Here is a 25,757-nt window from a genome sequence, read left to right as displayed (position 1 = left end):
CAGTAGCAAAGTAGAGTGGTACTCTCCACTAAAGTTGGGAAGTTTTTTTTAAAATGCAGTTTCAGTTGACTTGAAATTATTCATGAGTTTTTGTTGACTTTGCCAAATAGTTTTGACCAAACCAAAAAACTCAATGTTTCAGTAATATTGACACAAAATGTTTCCATGCAACGTTTTTTAGTTTCTAGACATTTTTGCAGAAGGATAAGATTCACAAAACGTAGGGGGAAGGAAGCAGATCTCCATTATCGTCTTTAGCCTAGTGATTAGGGTGTTTGCTCTCCTGCAATCTGGGAGACTATGCTTCAATTTTCTTCTCTGCCTCATGAGGAGAAAGAACATGACCTCAGATCTCTCAGGTTGTAGGAGATTGGCCTAATCACTGGAGAACTATGGGATATACTAGTATTGCAGTCCCTCAGTTTTTCCTGTTGAAGCACTTCTATTTTGTATAATTAAATAGTCAGGGGTGGAGGGTCTTTAATTTGGGTCCCCTACATGGCAGGTGAGTGCCCTAACCACCAGGCTTATACAGTCATTCTGATTTTCATTTCTTGGTCCCATGACTATTCATTGTCATTATGAATTGCTACTTTGAGTAACCCACTATGAATGAGCCAAAACTTATTGATTCAACCCAAAATGAAACTTTTTTTCCTTTCAGAAATGCCAATAAACTAAAAAAAACCAAACCATTATTCCACCAGCTCTACTCACCACCTTCTTTTGCTTTTTGAATGGTTCTTGTGTGACAAGTGAATGTGATCACATGATAAATAATTTCCTGCAGCTGAAGTTTTGAAATAATCTATTATATAAACACTACATACATTAACTGAAAAAAAAATAATGTTTATCCATATCTTTTATTACATAGCTGTTGCATGCACACCACAGAGAAACAGAAGCCACACAGGCATGAACAGCACTGAAGCACCAGGCACACCCTGGAAAACTGGATACCTATTGGAAAATAACACAGAGAGAGGCACAAATCCCACAGAACAACACACGCAAAGCATAAAGAACATACATACATAGAATGCACGCAGGAGTAAATTTCTGTCTCCTAAAGTCCATCCACTTTAATCTTCCCTTTACTGCTTTCAGACGCAGGATGGCGCTCTTTGAATAAGCAATTATATGAAGGGCAACAAGCTTTACCACATAGTTGGAGAACAAAACACTTCTTTTGAATACTGGTATTTCTTAGAGGCACTTTTTCACAGTTCAGCTAAGGCGTGCAGTTACACTCTTATTAGTAGTACAGAGACGCTGTCACATTATTTTGGTTAAAGACTACAACAGGATCTCACCAACGGCCATTCAGGTGGTATTTCAGTACGACAAATGCCAACTATTTCCCCCAGGTTTGTGTGTTACTCGTTAGAGCTACTGTTAAAAGCAGTTTAATATAATTAGGTGTAGAAATCCAATTTCACTATAATGGCTCTTTATCTTAAAAAATAAAACGTGCTGCGCCATATGGAGTGTGTTTATTGGAAACTGTCAATGCCAGCCACAGGACCCTATTTCTACATTTTAAATGGCACATAGCCAAACCCTGATTAAGGTCACGATGAGGACTATTGACTCTGCAGACAGATGCTTTTCCCTTTCAGCACTCGAAGAAGAATCGGAATAACTGTGTTCTTGGACCTTTCCAGTGTGAATAATTTCATACTTCAGCCAACTATTCATGGATTCACCAGAAGAATTACACCTACTACCTCCGGCGTAGGATGAAAACAAATCTCATCAGATGGGAAATAATGTTAGCAGAAGCTTGAAACCTTAGAGCCTAGATTCTGGAAGGATTTTTGATCTCTCTTCTTTTGGCTATCGGAAATTGACTAGGCGGTGATGCGAGCTGGAATTCCAAGGCGCCAATTCCATCCTCTCGCCCCCCAAAAAACCCAAACTCATCATTAGCCTGGCTGGACATAAATGATTCAGCAGAGCACACTGCTCAAAGGCAACATTGTCCTATACTATTTTCACCTATTTCCTGTTTCCGATTTGTATGTCAGATTTTGTTTACGATCCAACTACGTGGAAAACATATTTGCGCTTCCCCCCTCTCCCCCCGGACGGGTGCCAGCTGTTTTCTCATTGCAAATGAAAGTGAAAGTGTTTGTGGTACTTGTTGTATTATTTGATCTGTAAAGTCAGGGCTGAACGCATGTGGTGCGTGCGGGCCAAAGGTTTGTTTTTTTGTCGTTTCTTTTTCATTGCTGAAATCACTGATATTTCATGCAATGAACTTGTTTTAAAAAAATACCCACCCTGTCAAGTACCAACGGGTCGCTAATAATGCAACTTTTTGTAAAACCTTTCACAGAGCCCAGGGTCAGTGAACAGACAGCAAATGAGCCGTTTTGAGTGATAAATCTTCAGCCTGCTCTAGGTCATCCAGTTTCCTCTTTCGTGGTCGTTCTTACTAGTGAAGACGATCGGTGTTGTATAATATGTACTCTGTGTCCCTATATTAAACACACGCACCAATATATATATATCTCGTGTCAGAGCTATTACACAACCCTTACAGAGCCACAGATAAGGACCTGTTTGTACATAGTATGTGATCAGATCAAAAGGCTTTTTATAAGGCTCTTAACGTCTGTTTACTGGGAAGCCACTCTTTAACAAGAGCCCTTTCCAAAGTGTGACCTGGAAGACTCAAACCAGCGCTCTGCACCCTCACTTACACGCCTCCTGCCTCCCCCCTCCCCCAGCCCCATTCATTGGGCTGCGGTGTCGTACAGCTTGCAGTATTTTCGCTGGTTTTGCGCTCACACTAGGACACTGCAGCCCGGGGGGCTTGCCAGTGACATTAACTCATAGTCCTGCCCCCCCCCCTGCAGCCCAGGCCACAACCCCCCAGCCTGGAGCGGTCTGTGAGGTGCCATGAGGCACGGGGAGGGCTGGAGGGCCAGGTTCTCGCCCATTCACGGAGAGGAAAAGTTTACATTGTACCTCGTGAAGGACTTTTCTCTGTCCGCTTTTTTTTTCTTTTCCCCTTTTTGGTTACCCTGATTGTACCTCTGCATCCCCCTCCCCCTCCACGTGATGGGCCCGACATGCGCAGCAGCGCCCGGGGAGCCAGAGGCACATCTGCAGACTGACGTCAGTGTGCGCTCAGCCTCCCAGGCAAAGCTGCCAAAACTTCCCTCGGCTGCTGGAGCTCTAAACTTGGCTGCAGGCCGGCAGTGAGAAGAGATCTAGGGCTACTTCAACAAAACTTTCTTGAGTCCTCCCTGCCTGCTTTCTCTATCTCCCTTCCTCTCTCTCACCCTCCAGCTCTGATGAGATTCACATGGTACTTTGCCCAGAAGAAGCTGGCCAAGAAGAGGGTACTCCTCCCCACCCCAAAATAAGTCTTTTTTCCTTCCTCCCCCCCCCCCTTTTTTTTTTTTACTTTTTCGGTTGGAAAGACAAAATGTGCAGGGTGATAGATTGGGTGAATTGATGGCATCCCTTTTTCTGCCAAGTCAGTCCGCTCTCTGAAAATCCCTTTTAGGAAGACTGGAGGATTTCACTTTGTTGGAGAATATAACTGGTGTGGCTTGAAAAAGGGGGAAAGCAGAGAGGAATACGGGACTCGTACAGTGCTATCTCTAGTGTTTGAAATTTACTTTATATCAGAAATTGAAGATGAAAACGGTAAGAAAAGACTTCATGCTGTTCAATGAAACGTCTCTTTGTGCTTTTCTTGTCTGCTGAATAATGATGCATGTAGATCTTTTGGGGGATGGGGGAGGTTCTACGGCACTAAGCGAGGTGGATTTGGAATAATTTCAGAGAGAAAAACCTTTGAGACTGAGGATTACGAGAGGGGGAAGATATTTTCTATTCCAAAGAATAGTGTGGTATTGTGTAGAAAACCTTTTCAGGTTTAGACTAAATAATTGGTGGAAAATAGGCAAAACCTTTTAAAAGATTCGATTAAAAAAATCCTCCAGTATTTTGTCGTGTCATGTCAGTGTCTACTTAAGCGGTCAGACAAGTGCATATTTTGTGTCTGGGCTCAAAGGGGTCCTCATTAATGTGATAGCTGCAGCCTGATGCTCTAGGAGATGTTAAGCTCTTAATAGGCTAATCAGCGAGATGGAAGCGTGTGTTTTTGATTTACTTCGAGCCATTTGGGATTTGCTAGACTCTTAACCCCACGGAGCCTTATTTATCGGTGTGTGGCTGTATATATATTGCATGGCACACAGTTCAAAGGATGATTTTTTTTTTTGGAGGGGGAATAATTGAAATCCCGTTTCCTGGTGATGTGTGTATAGTTCTTGTATTTGCTAATTTCTTTAATGGTACAAGAGGGAAAAGAGAAACGCACACACAGAGAGCGAGCGTCTCAGACTCTTGTTTTTATTTGGGCTGCCGGTGCAACGCATTTGGGCCACATGCCAAGTGTCTGGGTCACACGCGTTTTATCCAAATAGATTTAGCGCTGCTGTCTGGAAATGGGCTGCTGAATGTTAACTTTAGGATCAACTCCACCAGAGCAGCTAGACTCTTCCCTTCAGTCTTTCTGGAGAAGAGGATTGTTCTTCTTTATAATTTTAAGGGTGTGTGTGTGTCTGATTATCTCTAATTTTCTTTCCTGCTGATATTTCATGTGAGGTTATTTTTAAGAATATTTATAGTTGCTAGTCTTGGTTTTTAGACATAAAACTGACAGCTGATCCCCCTAGAAAGTTTGGCATGACTTGAGGGGATGAGTGGGGCAGACTAGGAGGAAAATGCTGTTCAGATAAATGCAGTTTTGTTTCTCCCCCAAGGTGGTCGCTGATCTGGTGGTTTACATTACAACATACACAACAGCACTTTGGTTGTTCATGCTTTGGTTTTTGATTAATAAATGGGTCGCAAAGCCCCCTCGTTCCCTTTGTGTTTACTTTTCTTGCATTTTCTCCTCCCCCCCCCCACACATTTCTTTTCAGCAAGTCCTCTAAAACGAGGTCTGTGGGTCTGTATTTAAGTCTGTATAACTCCCAGGGGCAAGTCCCTAATCCTCAGGCTTTTGAAGCAGGGCAATGCTTTTCATGGCTAGCCCAATACCTGTAACTGAATTTGTTTTTGTTTTATTCCCAACCCCTCCTTGTCCTCTTTTGCCCCTCCCGCTGCATTTCCTTAGCAACCACTAGTACTACCAGTGATCACTGACTGCTCCTGTCCTTTCAAGACACGGCTCTGTCCCAAGTCTTCCCCGTCTCTGTGACTTGCGTGTGAGAAGCAGCAGAACGGGAGTGAGCAGAAGGCAGGGGGAGGGGTTGCACCTTGATCAATACAGAACACGACCTTAGACCAAACAATGTTTGCTTCTCACCTAAAGCTGGCGACCAATCACCATGTGTGTCTAACCGGAAGATTGCTCATGAAGAGAGAGATGTGACTTCTGAGGAGCCGAAATGTGGTTTATCTTTGTGATCAGCAATAACTGTAGGATATTTTTAGCTGTAGGCATAACTTCCAAATATGTCATTTCCCTCAATTTCTTCTACGTGGGGATCTTTACTGATACTGCCTTATTCTCCCTCTCCCGCCTCCTCCACCGCGAAACCTGTGGTTTGTTTATTGACATAGCCTGATTTCGTTTAACAAGAGGTTATTAGTGGACCTCAGGTGTTGCCGCAAGACCTCATACAGTCCGAGGACAGAGTAGCCGGGAGATGCTGTTTAGGATGAATCAGGGAACGAGCTGCTGTGGGAGAACGATCAGCTTGAGCTTGAAGTCCCAGTGGGGACTGAGCGGAGGCAGCTCCCTACTGTTGCCAGTTGCAGAGGCTGAGGGGAGGAGGAAGTGCATGGGCGGGGGCTCTACCTGTCTCAAGAGACGTGTGCCTTCTTATTGGGTCGCGGGAGGGAGTCCCTGAGTTCACCTACACCCCCGCTGAAAGTACAGGATGGTTGGCCCTAGGAAGTCTAACCCAAAGCTCCCTGGACCACAGTGAGCCTGCAGCGGGACAAGTAGTACCACGTGTGGCTCCCTCTCACCAAACTAGCCCTCACTGAATGCAAAAGGAAACCCATCTGAGTGTCATTGTAGCTATCTGGTGTTATGGCCACTCACAGTTATTGCATTTGAACAATAGCATAGCAAGGAAGAAGAAATGGAAGTTTGGAAGTGGTGGAAGGCTGCTAAACCGATCACCCCTGAGCCCACAGAGCTCCCTGCTGTGTGCACAGGTTTTACCAGCTCTATCTCAGATTTCGAAGTACTTCTTGCATCTTTTCCTTCTACCTCTAGCATGGTTTCAGAGTAACATCTGTGTTAGTCTGTATTTGCAAAAAGAAAAGGAGTACTTGTGGCAGCTTAGAGACTAACCGATGCCGTTTTCATATATGTGGTAACTGTTGCATTTAGATAAATGTTAAGAAAACGAAATCACAAACGATTACCTTGGATATGCATATAGTTCATTCCCTATACAATTTACTTACTAATGAACATGTAGGGTTGACAAAAGGTGTCAGCTTGACAGCAGTGGAGACTGAAATCCTCAATTTATTCACAGAACAGGTATGCTATAGCCAGTGGAAGCTTGTACAAGCTTGTACAGCTTTGTATTGGGAGGACCAGTCTAGAGTAGAGAGTGTGGTTCAGCCTCCATGTCCATTCTCAGTCTTAAGCATTGGGGCAGTAGTAAAAACACCTGTGGCCTGTTCAGATAGTACTTACACCAGCTGCAATGCTGCCGGAAAACAGACTCAAAAGTCGGTGAAACTTGTACTAACTCTCCTGGGGATCTTGTTGTGTGAACAGTTGCCCCCTAAAGTATAGTAAGGGGGCTATTCAGGACTTTCACTGCACTGTAGCAATGTCCACATAGGATGTTACTGCATTGCAAGCTGGCACACTGTAGATTCACACCTTGACTTGCAGCAGAGTAACTTGCCATGTAGACAAGCCCTTAGACTGAGACCAACCCATTTCATGCAGGCCACTGAAAAGACATTAAATAATAATATTTTTTGGCCACTACTGACCAATGTTAATTTGAACCAGTGACCTAGAGGTAAAAGGTACCATATCTTACTAGTAGTATTCTGAGCCATCTAGTCCCCTTTGGCTCTACAGTTGAGGGAGACTGTGTTGTTAGGACAATACATGATACGCACAGGCAGAATATGAGCTCCCTACTGTGATGCTGTGGCTAAGAGGACTGATGTGATCCTTGCTCGTATAAAGAGGGCCCGGGGAATATCAAATAGGAGTTGGGAGGTGACATTAATTCTGTATACAGCATTCACAAGACCATTACTGGAATACAGTGTCCAGTTTTGGTTATCCACACTTTAAAAAAGATGTTGACAAACTGGAAAGGGTTCAGAAAAGAGCTACTAGAATTATTAGAGGCATAAAAAAACCTGCCTGACAGTGAGAGATTTAAGAAGCTCAGTAAAAAGAAAAGGAGTACTAGTGGCACTTTAGAGACTAATCAATTTATTTGAGCATAAGCTTTCGTGAGCTACGGCTCACTTCATCGGATGCATGTAGCTCACGAAAGCTTATGCTCAAATAAATTGGCTAGTCTCTAAGGTGCCACTAGTACTCCTTTTCTTTTTGCGAATACAGACTAACATGGCTGCTGCTCTGAAAGAAGCTCAGTGGAATTGTAGGCACGTAGGTCTATCTTTAGAGGTCATCAAGTCCAGCCCCCTGCACAGAGGCAAGACTACGTACACCTAGACCATCCCTAACAAGTATTTGTCCAATTTGGTTAAAACCTCCAATGATGGGGATTCCACAGCCTTCCTTGGAAGACTATTCAAGAACTTTACTACTCCTATAGTTAGAAAATTTTCCCTAATATGTAACCTAAATCTCCCTTGCTTCAGACTAAGCCCATTATATATTGTCCCACCTTCAGTGGACATGGAGAACAATTAATCAATGTCCTCTATTGCCTTAACATGTTTGAAGACTGTTATCAGGTCATCCCTCAATCTTCATTTCTCAAGACTAAACATGCCTACGTTTTTTTTAACCTTTTCTGATAGGTCAGGTACTCCAGCTGAGGCTTCACCAGTGGTGAGTAGAGTGGGACAATTACTGCCCATATGACACTCCTGTTAATAGACTCCAAAATAATATTAGCCTTTTTCACAGCTGCATCACATTGTTGAATCATATTCAATTTGTGATCCACTGTAACCCCCAGATCCTTTTCAGCAGTACTATCACCTAGCCAGTAATTCCCCATTTTCTAGTTGTGCATTTGATTTTTCCTTCCTACATGTAGTATTTTGAACTTGTCTTCCTGAATTTCATCTGGTTGATTTCATACCAATTCTCCAATTTGTCAAGATCATTTTGAATTCTTATCCTATCCTCCAAAGTTCTTGCAACCCTTCCCAGCTTGGTGTCATCCACAGATTTTATAAGCAAACTCTCTATTCCATTATCCAAGTCATCAATGAAATTTTGAATAGTACCTGATGCAGGACTGACCCCTGCAGGACTGCAGTAGATTCACCCTCCCAGTTTGACAGAGAACCATTGATAACTACTCTTTGAGTATGGTCTTTCAATCAGCTGTGCACCCACCTTATAGAAATTTAATTCACACCATATTTTCCTAGTTTGCTTATGAGAATCTCATCTGGGCCTGTATTAAAAGACTTATAAAATCAAGATATATCATGTCTACAGCTTTCCCCCATCCACTAGGCCAGTAACCACATCAAAGAAGGAAATTAGGTTGGTTTGACATGATTTGTTCATGACAAATCTGTGGTGGCTAGTGCTATAACCCTATTATTCTCTATGTGCTTACAAATTATTTAATAATTTGTTCCAGGTATTAAAGGTAGGTTCCCTGGGTCCTCTTCATTCTCCTTTTTAAAGATCTGTATGACATTTGCCCTTCTTCAGCCTTTTGGGACCTCACTTGTCCTTTATGAGTTCTTGAAGATAATTGCTAATGGTTCCGTGATTGCTTCAGCTAGTTCCCCAACTACCCTAGGATGAATTTAATCAAACCTTGACAACTTGAATGCATCTGACTTGTCTAAATATTCTTTAATGTGTTCTTTCTCTCTTTTGCTTGTGTTCCTTCCTTTTTGTTAATATTAATTGTGTCACCATTAACCTTTTTAGTGAAAACTGAAGCAAAATAGGCATTAAACATCTCAGCCTTCTTGATGTAATCAGTTATTAGCACTCCTTCTCTGCTAAGTAGAGGACCTACACTTTCCTTCATCTTTCTCTTGCTCTCTGTGTATTTAATGAGCTTGTTTTTATTACCTTTTATGTCCCTTGTTAGGTGTAACTCATTTTGTGGCTTAGCCTTTCTGATTTTGCCCCTACTTACTTGTGCTATTATTTTATTCCCTACTTAGCAGTTTGTCCATTTGTTTCTACTTTTTTAGGATTCCTTCTTGATTTTTGGGTCTTTAAAGAACTCCTGATGGAGCCATAGTTTATCAAAAAGAAGATTAGTCTGTCAGTACCTGGATTGGAGAAGATTTCTGATAGTTAGAGGGCTCTTTAATAACAGACAAAGACAGAGCATAATCCAGTGGCTGGATATTGAAGCTAGACAAATCCAAACTGGAAGTAAGGCACACTTTTAAATATTGAGGGTAATTAACCATTGGAGCACTTTATCTAAGAAGAGATTTATCATCTCTTGAAATCTTCAAATCAAGATTAACTATCTATCTAAAACATAAACTGTAGTTTAACCAAGTGGTCTTAGTAAATTACATGTTTCTAAATGAATTCTAAGGCCAGTGTTATACAGGCAGTCAGATTAGATGCTCATTATGGTCCTTTTGGGGCTTAAAATCTATAAGTTACAACACTAAATCCCCTCGCTCTCCCTGATAAAATCCTTACTAGTTTAGAATTGCCATTTACTTGAAAAGTATCCTTTAGTCTCAGTGTTATTTCCTCATCATATCATAATTAAATACTATATGCTATTTTGAGAAGAAAGCTAAAATAACAATATAATGTGTATAATATGTAGCAACAATTAACTACATTTTAAACACTGGTTACAGAACATGGCTAGTCTTCACTACAGCGCTAATATATAAATTGACCCAACTAGATGTTGAGTTTATTGAGAAATTTGTTGTACACGGTGATGAAGCAGAGAAACTGCCAACCAGCACGGCAGGGGTTAAAGAGAGCCTTTGGGCCCAACTAGCTCTGCCCCATTATACCTGCAGCCTATGCCAGGCCTTGAGGGGGAGGAAAAAGGAGAGAGCCTGGCTCAGTTTAGGGTTCAGCTCGGCAAAGAGGCAGGAGCCAGCAGCCTCCCTACCTGAGGGGAAGGAGCACTAGCCTGCTAGCCAAGGAAGCCCCAGGCAGTAAACACCATCTCCCCAGCCAAGGGAGATTGCGAGGAAGACTTAGGACCCTCCGGCACCTGAGGTAACTAAGTGAGCAAACCCCAGTGACATTGTGGGGCTCGTCCTCACCAACTTCCGGCTGCCCTGCCCAAAGGAGCCTGGGACTGCGGCAAGGTGCTGCCCAAGACCCAAGAGGGGACCCTACAGGAAGCAAGGTGCTCAGCATATTGGACTAGTGGGGCCATGGCCAAACCGACAGACTGGTAGGAAGTAACCCAGGGCAGCGGATTTTAACTCCCTGCTGGGAAGGCCTTGTCCCATTAAGGAGCTGATTTTCACAGGGCCCTGGACTGGGACCCAGTGGAGAGGGAGGGCCTGGGTCCCCCTACCATCCCCCGGCCTTAAAGTCTGAGTCTCCTCAACCAAACGGGGCTGAGAGCCATGTGCTCTAACCACTAGGCCACTTGACGCTGTAAGCTACCTGTAACATACACTTTGAACAGTGCTGCACATTATCATCTTGATTCTGTAACCTTTACTCACGCTAGTAATTCCATTGACTTCAATAGGACTTTTTGTGTGAGTAAAAGCTGTAGGAACAGACCTTCTGTTCTGATACAATTCTGAGGTAACATAAGTTCCTTCCAGTTGTAGATGTTAACTCATATGGTGTTGGGTATTTTTATTTAAGATGTTTTCAACTTTTCATGTGTTTTGTTGTGACTACTGATGGACCCACAGAGCCCAGTGTGAGGCAGGTGTTACAGATTACTGTATACAATTTTGAGACCTGCATTTTATTCAAAACAATATAATGGGTAGTTTGTAATGTGTCGCTATCAACAATTTACCCAGTTCCCAGCACACTAAAATTATTGATGTGTGTACAAATACATTAAATGATGAGCTGTCTGTACAAAATGTCTTTGCTAATATTAATTATTAATATTATTATTATATTTGCAAAATTAATAATAATTAATAATTATTACAATTAATAACAATAATTTCAAATGATGAACTAAATTCTCTAGCAGAAACACATGGAAAACTTCCATTGAAGTTAAACTGAATTTTGCCTGCATAAGGGGTGCAGGGTGAGCCCTGAATAAATAATAATAACAATAACGTTCATGTTGTAGATCAGATAACTATACGCTTCTCTGTCAGAAAACATTACGATGCATTCCTGCGTTCTTCCTTTGTCTGCCACCATATTGGGTCTAATTATCCACTATTGAAATCAATCAGAACATTGCACTGACTACAGTGAGCCAAGCATTTATATTTAAAGCATTGGCTTTGTAAATGTTTGTTAAAGCCCTGATCTCATAAACACTAACATACTTCAATTGGATAAGTAGTTCCACTGAAATCAATTAAGAATTACACATGCTTAAAGTGTGTGTATACGTTTCTGCAGGATTGGGGCCTTAGACCATACAAGCAACAATGTTCAAATCTGATTGCCAACTACGTAGTAATTCAGGGATCAGCAACCTTTGGCACGTGGCCTGTTAGAGAAATCTGCTGGCGGGCCGGGACGGTTTGCTCAGAAGCAGCGTCCGCAGGTTCAGCCGATCGCAGCTCCCACTGGCCGCAGTTTGCTGTTCCAGGCCAATAGGGGCTGCAGGAAGCGGCAGCCAGCACATCCCTCGGCTCGCACTGCTTCCCACAGCCCCCATTGGCCTAGAACGGCGAACCGCGGCCAGTGGGAGCTGCGATCTGCTGAACCTGCGGACGCTACAGGTAAACAAACCGTCCCAGCCCACCAGTGGATTTCCCTGATGGGCCGCATGCCAAAGGTTGCTGATCCCTGTAGTAATTCATGACACTTGGATAGCATTTTTGCAGTATAGATCTTGCAATTCAAAGTAGACCTTACTTTGACATGCCTGTTTTTTTCTTTTTTTCAGGTAAAGAAATGGACAAAGTTTAATAACTATCAAGGCTGACACCTTATTGATCTCTAAAGGAATTTTACAACATACTTGTTTTTGAACTGAGAAAATGACTGCAGATATAGAAGAAAGCACAGGTTGTTGGAAAAGAGTACCTGTCAAAAAGTGGAACATCCAATAATTATTTTGGAAGAAATATAAAATAAATATCCCTGTTATGGTGCGATTCTGGAGTGGAGTTAACTCTATAGCACATAGGTAGCCCTCCAAAAAAACCGAAACCCTTTCTGTTTTTCTAAATTATGGAAATTTTGTGGAAGACGTTGACCTGGATTTTGAGCCTAGTCATGGCTTCATCGGAATTTCACAGTGACAACAGGCTTTCATATAATTCTCAAGGTAGGGGTCCCACTTTTATAGCTGGAAAGACATATCCCTTTTGCACTAATTTCAGGTAATGCTTTCCTAAGCCATTGTTATATAAATAGCTAGCGATCATATTAACACTTATGTAGTTTTCTCATGATTTATTATCATGAAAGTCAGGGGTGCTGGAACAATTTGTGTAGTGCGGGTGCTGAGAGCCATTAAACCAAACTGTAAATCCTGTGTATGATGGAAACCACTTCAAGCCAGGGACTGCGAAAGCACCCCCAGCATCCCTAGTTCTAGCACCTATGATGAACGTTCATTTGCAGAGAAACCCATTAGGTCAAAGTGTATCTTGAGATTGATGTTTTAATTTCTTTTATTTCTAACTTTAACTATAACAAAGTCCTGCAAATTAAGTTTAATCATAATGCAATAGCATGTTAAAGACGGGCCATAATGTCATAAACATTTTTTTTAAATTGCAGAAACTATAAAAGTCTAAAACATGTCTTGAAATATTTGCATTTGTAGGCTTTTTTAGTGAAATGAGGATACATTTAAATGTTTTTACAAATATATTTTTTCATTGCAACTGTTTTTATTTTTGCAGGTGGATCTTATAGTTTTTGTCTTTAAGTGAAATCGTTGGTAGATGTACATTCTTCACAGTGTAGAATGTAGCCCCAAATGTTTACGTAGTAGGTTAAATAGGAAAAATATAAAGTGAATTTGAAATATTTGCATTTCTAGTGAGATCAAATTAACAGGAACCTGCATGAATTTTGCTGATTCTTTTTAAAAATAGAATATTTTTCTTGATTTTATTTAGCAAAGCTTTTCACCATGCAAATACCTGAAATCAACTTTCACTCATGAGGGTGATGGGATTTAGCCAGCTGTGGTTTATGTTTATACTACTACTTGTTGTTTCCTGTTATATTTTCTTTTCTTTTATGCCCATTTCCTGGACTGGCTTACCTGGTGATTACAAAGAGGAATTCCTGTCTTACCTTGAACATTACCAACTAACAGTCCCAGTAAGGGTTGATCAAAATGGAGCCTTCCTCAGCTATACTGTGAAAGATGATGAACCCTTGAGGAGAAGGAAGAGGAGTACAGACCTTTATGACCAAGCATCTAAATTATTTTTTAAACTCTCTGCCTATGGCAAGCACTTTCATTTAAACTTGATTCTCAACACAGATTTGGTGTCCAAACATTTTACAGTAGAATACTGGGGGAAAGATGGACCTAAATGGAAACATGATTTGCTAGACCACTGTCATTACACAGGATATTTGCAAGACCAACATAGCACAACTAAAGTGGCTTTAAGCAACTGCAATGGTCTGGTAAGTGCGTGTTATATATTTTAGTTTCATAGTGTACTTTGAAATATAGAGGAAGAACTTAATTAGCGTATGTTCATGTTCTTTGAGTTCCTGCAAGAAGCAAACAGAAAGGCGAGGAACAGAGATCTGGCTCCTGAGGAAAAGTACTTATTCTAAGTACTAAGGCCCAGTCCTGTAGTCCTACTTCAGGCAAATTTTAGTGCTTCCAGTGCCTGTATTAGGGCTGCAAGATTAGTTATGGAGTGAGATTAGATTTATCAAAACTGTTGCAAACTCCGGGAATAAAAATGACTGGCCTTAGGGGTGCTGAGTGCCTTTTGCAATGGACCAACTGGCATGAAATTCCAGTTCAGGGTGTACAGCACATCTCGGTATTGGGTTCAAAAGGCCTGAAATACATAATGAGGAAGGAAAACTGTGGCCCAGAAGTCTTCTGTGCTACAGTCCCAAGGAGTGAAGAAGAAAGCAGAACCCTTGACAAATAGCAAAGCCACAAAGTAATTATTTACATTTTTTACAGGATTTTTATATTTATAAATCAAATAAAAATGCTTTAAAGTAACAGTAGTGTTAGAAATCCAAGTATTTACAATGGTTTTTGTAAATTGTTCTCTCATTGTTGATGAAACTCTTGGTCATTCAGCACTAGTTCTTATATGGAAAAAATCTTACTCCCTAATACTATAATTGAAGCCTAAAAATAACAATAGGCTAGGGAATTACAAAGTGATAAAATAAAAGATCATGATTGGGAAATACTAAACCAAGAGTCTACTGATTGCTGTAGTAAATTTTAAAATACATGTTGCTATTATCCACTGCAAAAATATTATTTTACTGTTTCTATTACAGTAGCCTGTAGAGGTCCCCAACAAAGATTAGGATTTTATTGTATTAGGTGCAGAATGTCTAAAAGTTTTTTTTCTCTGGATTACTTTGAGCACTTCCTTTTTTCCCCTGCAGGTGTCATAGAATAATACATCCTGTGACATCATTGATGACAAAAGTCTACTATTACAGTGCAGAGTGCCAGACAATAACCTAGCTAACTAGATAGATTGAAATTCACTTAGCTAATTGTATCTGTGTTATCAGAGTGATGCATTCTGAGGCACTTCTCCCCCAGAAGGATTTCAAGGGGGAAAGTCATATTTAAGAAGCTTAGTTAAAAGTATTTCTGTGTTTAAATGCATCCACAGCCTGGTGAGTGGGAGCATATAGTACATGTTTTTGGCCTTAACTTCAATTTCACTTTACCTTTGCAGTTCATCTATAAGGATGTGTTTTAATCTTTAAGGATTATTTAAGGATGTGTCTTATGTTAATACACTGAGTTATCAGCATGTAGATTGTATTCTAAAGATACTGCAGTGACTGGAGCTCTACTTCTGGGTCTCAGCTTGCTAGTGTACATGCCCGAATGCCTCTGACACTCAGAAATGTTTGCCCTTTGAGGAACAGGCTGGCTCACCTCATTTTGAGATCAACCGACAGTGCCTCAGCGCCCTTCTGGACATTTCATTTTTGTTCCTGTCTGGCCTTGGCCAGCTCACAAGCTCCCTGTCAGAGCTGGGGTCATTGCAGATGATCCCTGTTGTCTGCCATCCCTACAGACTTTGACGTTGGTTTGGACACCATTTCTATACCATTTGATTTCTCCTCTAGCCATCTCATTCGCTGGTGCTAGCTTTCCTTCAAAGCTTTTAGCTGCATAGCTGGGGACATCTTGAGGCTATTGACAGCTCCTTGAGATAGGGAGATCTTTTTGACTTGCATGGTTCACATGCCCCAGTGACTTCAGCAGGTGTTTGTTGGTCACTGGCCTCGTCACATCCCTCAGACATTCCTTTGGCTTCTCAGTAGGTTGATAGTCTCAGTGTTCTGTCAGTAGTTTGGCCTTAGCACATTGTGCTTCCAGAGCATTGACTTTAAGTGTCAGATTACGCATTTAATTCATTATCTTTGGTGTCTTTGACTATTGATGCTTGTTCAGTATTTCTTCCAACCAGGGCTGGATTAAGGTAATTCTGGGTCCCGAAGCACACCACAAATGGGACTCTCAAGGCCTATTCTCTTGTGGGCCTGCACCTCGGCAGGGTCATGCCTCCTACTTTACATGGCAGTGTCAGAGAGCCTACTACCCCTCTCAGAAAGGCTCAGACAGTGGCATGGGGCTCCTTTCACTCCCCAGAAGCAGGAGCAGGAAGTAAGGCTCTCTTACCCCCTCTCTTTAAAAGAGGTGGGGACCCTCCAGAACTTACACTTGAGCTGCTGGGATATCTCACTGCACTTGGGGCTGGGCTCACTGCACACTTCTCTTGCCACACAGAAACTCCTTTGCTGGATGATGTTGACAGGGCCCTCCAGAGGAATGGGTTTTGGAGTTAACACCCTATTCAGATGGACCCATCCCAGAGCTATTTTTTCATGCTCTCTATAGTTTCAGGCAGAGATCACTGAATCAGTTACACTCATGTCATATTTTCAGACTTTTCCTTCCCATCACTGGGAGTAGAAACTTACCTTCTTACACTGAAAGTGTACTGTAATCACAAATCTCCAGGAGCTAGGGCTCCAGCCTGTGCCTTAATCTTGCCCTGCTTCTAGCTCTCCCAGCACCTGCTTTTGGTGGCGGGAAGGGAATGACACATTTGGGAAGTCTCCATCATTTCATAGAATATCAGGTTTGGAAGGGACCTCAGACTGTCTGAAACTATTTTGTATAGTTTCTTCTATTACTCTAAAACTGGGTTTTTTGGAGACTGTCCTGTGGTTTTTAGCCTCTAAAAGTAGGAACCAAGTCAGTGTGATAAAGAAAGAATAATTACTTATTGACAATTCTGCTTCTCTGGAAACGTCATTTGTTTGAATTCCTACTTCACATGCCTTCCTCCTCTTAGATATGTGGACAGGCCTACATTTTCAATTACTAAATTTTTTCCTGAAAGTTTCCTCCTATCATAAATAGCCTTTGGTATCTGTTATATTTTGAATGTGAGGAGCCTTGTTTTTCCCCTCCTCAAGGAACTAAAACAAAATGTTCTTGAAGGTACTGAGGCACTAGAATTTGATCTTAGAATAAGGCTGTGCCTCAGAGTCCCAGATGCCCTTGAGACAATTCTACCCTGTCCCAGGCTGGCAAGCTGAGACCCAAGAGTAGAAATACAGTCAAATGATATCTTCAGGGATACAGCATTACAGGTAAGCAATTATTCCTTTTCCAAGAGTCTCAGTTTAAACATCTCACTTTAGTAAACGTGTCATGAATATGGAGAAAGAAGTCCCAAATGGAGTAAGGGGAGATGTTCTTACTGAACTACTTCTAAGGTATAATGGCAGGAAAACCTCATTTTGTTGTTGTAAGAAAAATATTTTTTGTTCATTACAACTTGTCATTTTCAAAATAACACACACTAAGTTCATAAAGACCATGTTTAGAAGTGCAAACAGAGAGTAATATTATATACCATCATTTCTTCTATCCCAACATTTCATAGGATTCCTATTCATAGAGTTTAAGACCAGAAGGGAGTATTAGATCATCTAGTCTGACCTCCTGCATATAACAAGTCCTTAAATTTCACCCAGTTACTTCTGCAATTGAGCTCAATAACTTGTATTTGACTAAAGTTGGGTTAAAGCATAATTTCCAGAAAGGTATCCAGCTTGGATTTGAAGACATCAAGATATGGAGAATCCACAGCTTCCGTTGGTAGTCTGTTTCAATGGCTAATCACCCTCACTGGTAAATGTGGGCCTTATATACAATATGTATTTGTCTGGCTTCAGCTTCCAGCCATTGGTTCTTGTTACGTCTTTCTTTGTTAGGTTTAAGGAGTCCTTCAGTACCTGGTATTTTCTGCCACTTGATCCCATTCTGTTCAAGTCACCTCTCATTCTTCTTTTTGATAAGCTAAGCAGTTCTTTAAGTCTCTCACTGTAAGGCATTTTCTCCAGCCCTGGAATAATTTTTTAGGCTCTTTTCTGCACCATTGTCAAGCAACATCCTTTAAAAATGTAGAGACTAGAACTGTGCATGGTATTCTGGTGCCAGTGTCGCCAATGCAGTGTACAGAGGAGAAATCATCTCTATCCTCTCCTTATTACTTCCCTGTTTATAAACTAAAGGATCACACTGGCCCTTTTTGTGACAGCATCTGGTACTGGAAGCTTATGTTGAGTTGCTCACCTGCCATGTCCATCTTTTAAAGTAACTACCATTTAACACAACTAAATACTTTCATAGACGTGAAATCAATTTTAAATATGACACTTTGCATGACATTTAAAAATATTATTTGATTTATGAAGATTAAAACCCAGACCATATCCTGTCCTAGATCTGTATGAGTGGAGTTCCCTTTGATGGAAATGAGTATTTTGTTTGTGGGCTTAACTTTCACAAGATCATATACAGGCTGCCCTGTGTGTGTATGTAATTACTGGGAAATGAGCGCACACATACAAGCTAGTCATTTGCAGCATGAATGTGCAACTATCTAGGTACTGTGCAAGAATGGTTGAGGAGTGGGTGGAGCTATATTTATGTTGGCAGACTTGTAACTTTCAGTGGCAAATTGGGTCGGAAGCTTCCATTATTGTCAAGCAACAATACATATGTGTACAAATTAAAGTAGGAAAGCTGCTATTTACTCAGTTCTAAAATGCTTCTAGATGTGTGGATAAGAAAGTCTCAGAAAGAGCAAAGTCAATACAGAGAGCAAACTATGGCTACGTTTACAGTAGCAGCTGGTGAGATGATTCCCCTGCTTGTGTACACAAATGCGCACAGCTCAGTGAGAGCCAACGTGAGCCTAAATCGCAGTGCAGCTGCGGCAGCATAGGTAGCAGCAGTGGGTGTCTGTGCTACCGCGGCTGCACTGCGATTTAGACCTGTGCTGGCTCCATGAGAGCTAGTGTGAGTATGGGTACATGAGCAAGGGAATCATGCCCTTAGCTCAGGGGTGGGCAAACTTTTTGGCCCGAGGGCCACATCTGGGTGGGGAAATTGCATGCAGGGCCATGAATGTAGGGCTAGGGCTGGGGCAAGGGGTTGGGGTGCAGGAGGGAATGGGGTGTGTGGGAGGGGGTGCGGTGTGCAGGAAGGGGCTCAGGGCAAGGGGTTGGGGCAGAGGAGGGGTGCGGAGTGTACAAGGGGGCTCAGGACAGGGGGTTGGGGTTCAGGAGGTGTGCAAGGTGCAGCAGGGGGCTCAGGGCAGGGGGTTGGGGTGAAGGAGGGGTGCGGGGTGAGGAAGGGGGCTCAGGGCAGGGGGTTGGTGTGCAGGCAGGGTGTGGCAGGGGCTCAGGGCAGGCAGTTGGGGTGTGGGGTGCTGGAGGGGTTCAGGGTGCGGGCTCTGGCCCAGCGCCACTTACCTGGAGTGGCTCCGGGGTGGCAGTGGCGCGCACCAGGGCCAAGGCAGGCTCACTGCCTGCCCTGGCCCCACACTGCTCCCAGAAGTGGCCGGCACCATGTCCCTACAGCCCGGGGTGGGAGGGGGAGGGAGGGCAGAGGGCTCTGCGTGCTGCCCTCACCTGTGGGTACCTCCCAGGAAGCTCCAATTGGCTGCAGTTCCCTCTGCCTTCCCTCCCCCAGGGGCCACAGGGATGTGGTGCCGGCCGCTTCTGGGAGCAGCGTGGGGCCATGGGGGTGGCAATCCCATGGGCCGGATCCAAAGCCCTGATGGGCTGGATCCGGCCCACAGGCCGTAGTTTGTCCACCCCTGCCTTAGCTTGTAGTGTAGACATAGCCTAATACACAGAAATACGTTATTTATTCAAGTCTTGTCCTCACAGAAGAACAAGAGAGAAAGCAACATGTTGGACTACTCTGGGAAGATATGAAAAGTCAGACATTAATTCTATGATTTATCCCAATGGAGAAAATTATGTCATCCATAATATTTTCAGTAATAGGTGTATTTTAAATGGTAATTCGTACAAACACCTCCTCCCAAAAAACTTGTTTCAAAACCCAGATAAGATTGCTGCCTAACAACATAGTTACCTATAACATCATTTAGAAACCTCAAATTCATAAAAACAAGGAAATAGGTTTTTAGTAGGTACAGGACTGGGTTTACAACTGTTACTGAATTCAGTAGGAACAGGATTGGACCAAAACTATCCAGAAAAGCCATATTTTTTTTAGTTTTGAAATATTTTTCCATATATAGATGGCACTTGAGTCTTCAAGGAACTTTAACCACATGGAAAGTTTGAAGGAGTGTTAGTAAACTAGATAAAGACAAAGACATTAAAAAAGACAATATTTCAAGTTATGGTAATTTTTGAATAATCTGTAATTAAAAAACACTGTGATGTGGTTCTCTTTTGCCTTCACAGATATCTGACAATTTTCAGGCCAAACCAGTGTTCAAAGGTGAAGTTTATAGGGGGCTAAAATAGGGTTTCAACCACCTTCCATTATAAAACCCTAATTATGGAGAGGCTACCATTTCTCCATAATGGATGATATTCTAAGAAAAACTATTTTATTAGTAACATTATATTTCTTTTCCATTAGATAGACAGTTTTAATTGCAAGCCATAAATTAAGTTTATTAATGGTGATCTGCAAAGAAATTTAACAAAGTTCCATCAGCTTAAAATATGTGCTGGCTGCCCTGCCAAACCAGAGTAAGCAGGACAATGAGTCTATAAAAATGGCTTTGTCTAGATTCCACAATGTGCCATTCCCTCTCCAGATCACCATCTCTTCCTCCAAATGATGCTTAAGAATATGCTATCCTGATAATGTTCCATCAATTATAGAACCACCTTGGATAATGTTTTGTTAAATTTCTTAGAGGTCACTTTTACATTGTGATGATCTTGACTCATGTTTTGGACCTTGAGGTTTAACTCATGTACTGTTTATATTCAAGCAAACAAAAATACACCCTACCAAAACAAGAGTCCCCACACCACATGCTTTTCTCTCTGGGGTGAGGATAAGAGAACGAACAACATGTGACATATGTGGAGTTATTTTGCTTAATGCATTACTGGAAGGCACTCAGATTCTTTGGTGATGAGTATGGTATAAAAAACTATGTAGAATAGAAATAGAATGGAAAACACAAAATGGAAAATTGATTCAAAAACATAAATATGTTTAATTACTTAATGGTCAGTCTCACACTCCTTATTCAAAGAAGCTTCTTATTGCTGCCAGTGCAAGTTTTGCCGGACTAAGGAGTGGAAGGGCAGGCCCAAAGTGTGCTTTAAAGTTTCACTTTGGATGTAATAGCACAATTCCTAGAATTCATTAGCCAAAAGTTACTAAAGGTGTACAAACTGGAAACATTTCTAAATGCATATACTTTCTAATATTGTAAAGATCATAATTGTTATGTATTTTTGTTGATATAGTCATTGACTATACAGAGGCTGCATTGGTTTATCTAAAATATGTTTCAAAATCAATTTAGTTAAATCACTGCAAACCCCTTGTGTGGGAACAACTGTATCAAATTGGTTATAACTGTTTAGTTTGCATCTATAAATTTACTGATGCAAGCTAAATGATATACACCAGGCTTAACATGATATATAGACACAAAGTTTTTGTCCTTGTTTAACAAAATCACTTTAAAAACTAAACTTTAGTTAAATCAGTGCACCTCTGTGTAGCTTAGGCCAGATAGTACTATTGAATTTCTTGATTTGAGGTAGAGAAGTATGGCAATACTCTTTGGTGGTGCCATGGGTTTTTACTCACAGTAGATTGCAGATTTTTGTAGTATTTATTTTCTCTCTTTTTTCTTACATGCACCGAGCAGTGAATTAATGTAGAAATTTGAAGTGTTATCATTAACGTTTGAGTTAGTACCCTTTGAAATGAATGGAACAGATCTGGCCTCTCCTCTGAGATTTAGGTTCTGTAAACACAGGCAGATGTCACTCCATCTGTTTGTTACACTAGGGTCGTGTTTTTGAGGCTATCTCAGCACCCATATAACAGCTAGCAACTCAGTCCATACATTATGTGGACTATACTGGCATAGATACGTCACGGTAGTTATGCTGGCATAACCCCATAGTATAGATACAGCCTACTCTGACCGAATGGGTTTTTCCATCAATGGAGGAACACTGCCTCCCCGAAAGACAGTAGATAGGTCAATGGAGGCATTCTTCCAGAGACATAGCTGCATCTACACTGGAGGTTAGCTTGACATAGCTATGTCTGTCAGGGGTATGTCAACCTAAATTTTAAGTGTACACCAGGCTTTAGGGCTAGATTTATAAGGGGGTTGTAGGCTTCTAACCTTCAGGCAACCTGCTGCCTAGTGGAATTCACAACCTCAGAGTAGGCTCCCAAGCTCCCTACATGATGCGTCGGTACCTAAAACAGGGATTCACAGAAGCCAGCATGCTGAATGGGGAGCTGCCTAAACTAGCCAATAGGAAATGCTGAGGGGAGGGGTGTTGCTTAAACCCCACCCTTCAAAGGAAACGAGGCATCTGTCTCTGCTTGGGATGCCTAGTCATGAACCTTCTCCTAGAGTTAGGCACCTAAGTTAGGTCAGTGCTTTCTAAAGTAAAAGTGAGGAGGAGCTGCTGCTACCCTGCGTATATCGACTAGCTTAGAGATTGGAGCATTCATCTTGGATGCTGGAATCCTGAAATGCCACTTTGACCAGATTAAAAGCAGAGACTAGAACCTAAGTCTTCTATCTCCTAAGTGAGGACTTCCCCCCTCAACCTCTGGGCTTTAGGAGGATATTCTTGAATGGGTCTCTTTCAGTCACTCCTGTATGACATACTTCAATAGTCATTGGAACAGTCAGTGAGTGAGAATGATGCCATAGCCCCATGGTTAGGGCATGCAGCTGAAAGGTGGGAGATCTGCGTTTAAGTCACTCTTCAGAATTGGGTGGAAGAGAGATTTGAACCTGGGTCTTCCACACTTTTGGGTGAGTACTCTAACTATTGGCCTACTGTCTGGTGTGGATTAGGCACACTCAGAGCATGCCTACTGGATTGGGCCCAACAGCCAAGACAGGAAGGGGAACGTCTATCTTATGAATCCTGCTTGAGCTTAGATGAGCATTAGATGTTGAGCAGTTTGGCAATGTCAGGATTTTGGTGGTTTTGCCCATGCCCACTGGCAGAAATGTCGCAGGGATTTTTACTGTGACTTTAGGTTAGGTAACAGCTGAGTGGGGCTTTTGTGAATGCCAGTGGCACCTAAATGTTGGACTTAGGTGCCTAAAGGGGTAGTTAAGTGCTTGAGCCCGTTTTGTGAATTTAGCCTTTCATTTTTATTTTAAATGAAAATTTAGATGCGGAACAACAAGAAGGTGGTATGGAAGAGGTCTCGTACCAGCATATGCTGGCTAAATTTGAGCCCAGATGTTATTTCTTTTGTGAAGTAACTCAGTTTAGTGAACAGATAGTGAAAACTACTGCAGAAGAGGAGCATTTATGGTGATGGTTTCCATGTAGGGAAAAGACAACTGAAAGCTGTGTGTGCAGTTTAGGATATGTGCTCATAGTCTTTGAAAATAAATGGATAAGGTACATATATAAAGCACCTTCCTTTCCAAAGTGTCCCATAGCACTTCACAAGCAACATACAAACTACTGAAATATGGATGTGCAAATGTACAGAGTATATCTGGCAGTCATTAGGTGAACATTACAGCCTGATAAAATGACCCCTTACAATCTTGCTGCATGCATGTTACACTGCCTGCAGAGACACAATAGCTTATGTGCTAATTTTTGAAAATAGAGGTGCTGAGCACCACCTGGGAGATGATGAGTACTCTCAGTTAAATAGTGAGACCATGTCTACACTGCAAAATAAAACCCATGGCAGCGAGTCTCAGAGACAGGGTCTACAAACATCTGGTGGGTGGGTCTCAGAGCCCATCATCCAGCCTAAGCGGGAATGTTTATACTGCTATTTTTAGCACCATAGTGCAAGCCCCTCAAGCCTGAGTCTGTAGACCCAGCCTCTGAGACCCGCTGCAGTGTGTTTTTTTTCTTCAGTGTAGACATACCAAATGGACTATTTAAAACTATCTCTAACTCTGGTTGACTTCAACATAGTCTTTATAATGCCTTTGATATAAATAGCATCAGTTTCTAAGTGACTTGCCTAAGACCACAGAACCAGGGTTAGAATTTGTAACTTCCTGCTTCCCAATTCTCTTGCTGTCCCGTACCTCTCTCTCATATTGTAAAGATTGTCATCAATTCCAAAGCCTTTAGGTGTTGATGTAGAGACTGGAATCTTCAGACTGGCAAATATAGTGTGGAATTATGTCTATAAGGCAATTCCCTCGTGTTTACACATCCAAAGGCGCTCCAAAGCTGGAGTTATTTCTTCTGTTGTTCAGTTTTAATGGCTGAAAATCCACATATTAAGGCATGTAGGAATTTGTGGAGTTGGCCTGACATGTCTCCTTTCTTTCCTGAACCACTTCCCCTTTCATGAGAATCTGAGATTGCAGACATGGAAGTAATGAAGAATAAAAGGTCTTCTCTCATGCATTGTAAAATTTGGAAAAATGATCAGTTTCCTTGGCAGAATCCAAACTAGCGAATAATCTGCTTAGGTATGATCTGCCTAAGATCTGTAGTGCAATTCTGAGGTAGAAATCTATATGTAAAACGTCCCTCATATATAGTGTAAATTAATTAATATTATTAATTTGAGCCTAAAGAAGTGTAATACAGTGTTAGAACTCAGCATTTGGATACAAAACACAGTGGTTTCTTTGAATAATATTTGCCTAAAATAAGTCTGTTATGTAAGTTTTCTCTTTTGAAGCAATGTATGGCATTAAAACATCTCTCGGTATGCCATCATAGAGGGACACTGTGTTCACTCTCTGAACAAGGCCATTTTGGCTTGGCATCATTTTTAATGGATATGAATCATATAATTCTGGAACATCGTTGTCAATAGATTGTTTCATGAGGGAAAAAAAGGCTGATTGTCACACACCAAAAATGTCTCTTGCTGTCTTACCACATCTGGACAAAAATGGTGGGAAAGAACTGAGGAAGCGAGGCAGTAATTTTTTCTTCATTTTCTCTTTGTGTTGCTAATAGGAGCTTGCTCCTTCTCCCACGGAAGTCAGTGGGGATTTTGCTGTGAGTTCAGTGGGAGGAAAGCTGGTATCTTCTCTGTTTAGTATGTTGTCTTATAATTAAGGATATTTGCAGAGAAACAGTAACTAGTTGCTTTTGTTTGTCTTCTTATTCTCCTTTAAGCATGGCGTTATCGCTACAGAAGATGAAGAATATTTCATTGAGCCTTTAAGGAATATAACTGAAAATTCCAATCATTTTAGTTTTGAAAGTGGTCATCCCCATGTTATTTACAAGAAGTCTGCCATGCACCAACAACATCTCTATGATCATGCTCATTGTGGCGTCTCAGGTAAATAAGCATGAACATCAGTTATGTTTTCACTCTTTTAAAAAAAGTGTCATTTAAGATTTAAAACTAAAAATACCTTTATATTATTTCTACATTGGTTCCATGTACCATACATAATAGGGTTCAATTATTGTGAGTTTAGTGTTAGGAACTCTCCTCTTGGATGATGCTGTTCACCCCTTTGAAAAGTAGCTTTGCATTTTTTTCAGATTCAAGTCAAGAATGTAGTGTCTTTGAAGGCTAAGGCACTGGGAGTAAGTCTTATTTTATTCCTTTATTGAGTACAATGGTAGTGATGAGCACAGGCTTCCTCACAGTGTGCTGTAAGTGTACCTCATCCCTGACTGGAAGGCACGACTTAAGTGACTAAGTATTACATACAGCTCAATGTTTAGTAAGTGTTGTGTATCTCATTTGAGAAAA

General features: G+C 41.5%; 1 protein-coding gene across 3 annotated transcripts in view; it reads left to right on the top strand.

Annotated features, from left to right (window-relative positions):
* Positions 1 to 3,143: 3,143 nt before the first annotated feature.
* The window catches only part of ADAMTS6 (ADAM metallopeptidase with thrombospondin type 1 motif 6), a gene marked incomplete at its 5' end in the record, with an annotated part of 323,894 nt that continues 301,280 nt past the window's right edge, over positions 3,144 to 25,757 (top strand). Inside the window, 5 exons of one of the 3 annotated variants that reach the window (XM_084627958.1) lie at positions 3,144 to 3,353; positions 3,521 to 3,663; positions 12,228 to 12,611; positions 13,578 to 13,936; positions 25,166 to 25,334. In XM_084627958.1, the coding sequence (XP_084484084.1) occupies positions 12,515 to 12,611; positions 13,578 to 13,936; positions 25,166 to 25,334 (625 nt within the window). Of the gene's footprint in view, positions 3,354 to 3,415; positions 3,664 to 12,227; positions 12,612 to 13,456; positions 13,937 to 25,165; positions 25,335 to 25,757 lie in introns of those variants that run through there. The other 2 variants (XM_084627957.1, XM_084627956.1) reach the window with 2 other exon arrangements.

Source organism: Lepidochelys olivacea (genome assembly GCF_965140295.1).
Source record: "Lepidochelys olivacea isolate rLepOli2 genome assembly, chromosome: 5".
Classification (NCBI taxonomy): Eukaryota; Metazoa; Chordata; order Testudines; family Cheloniidae; genus Lepidochelys; species Lepidochelys olivacea.
Note: the sequence above shows the minus strand (reverse complement) of the source record. Positions and strands in the feature narration are given on the sequence as shown.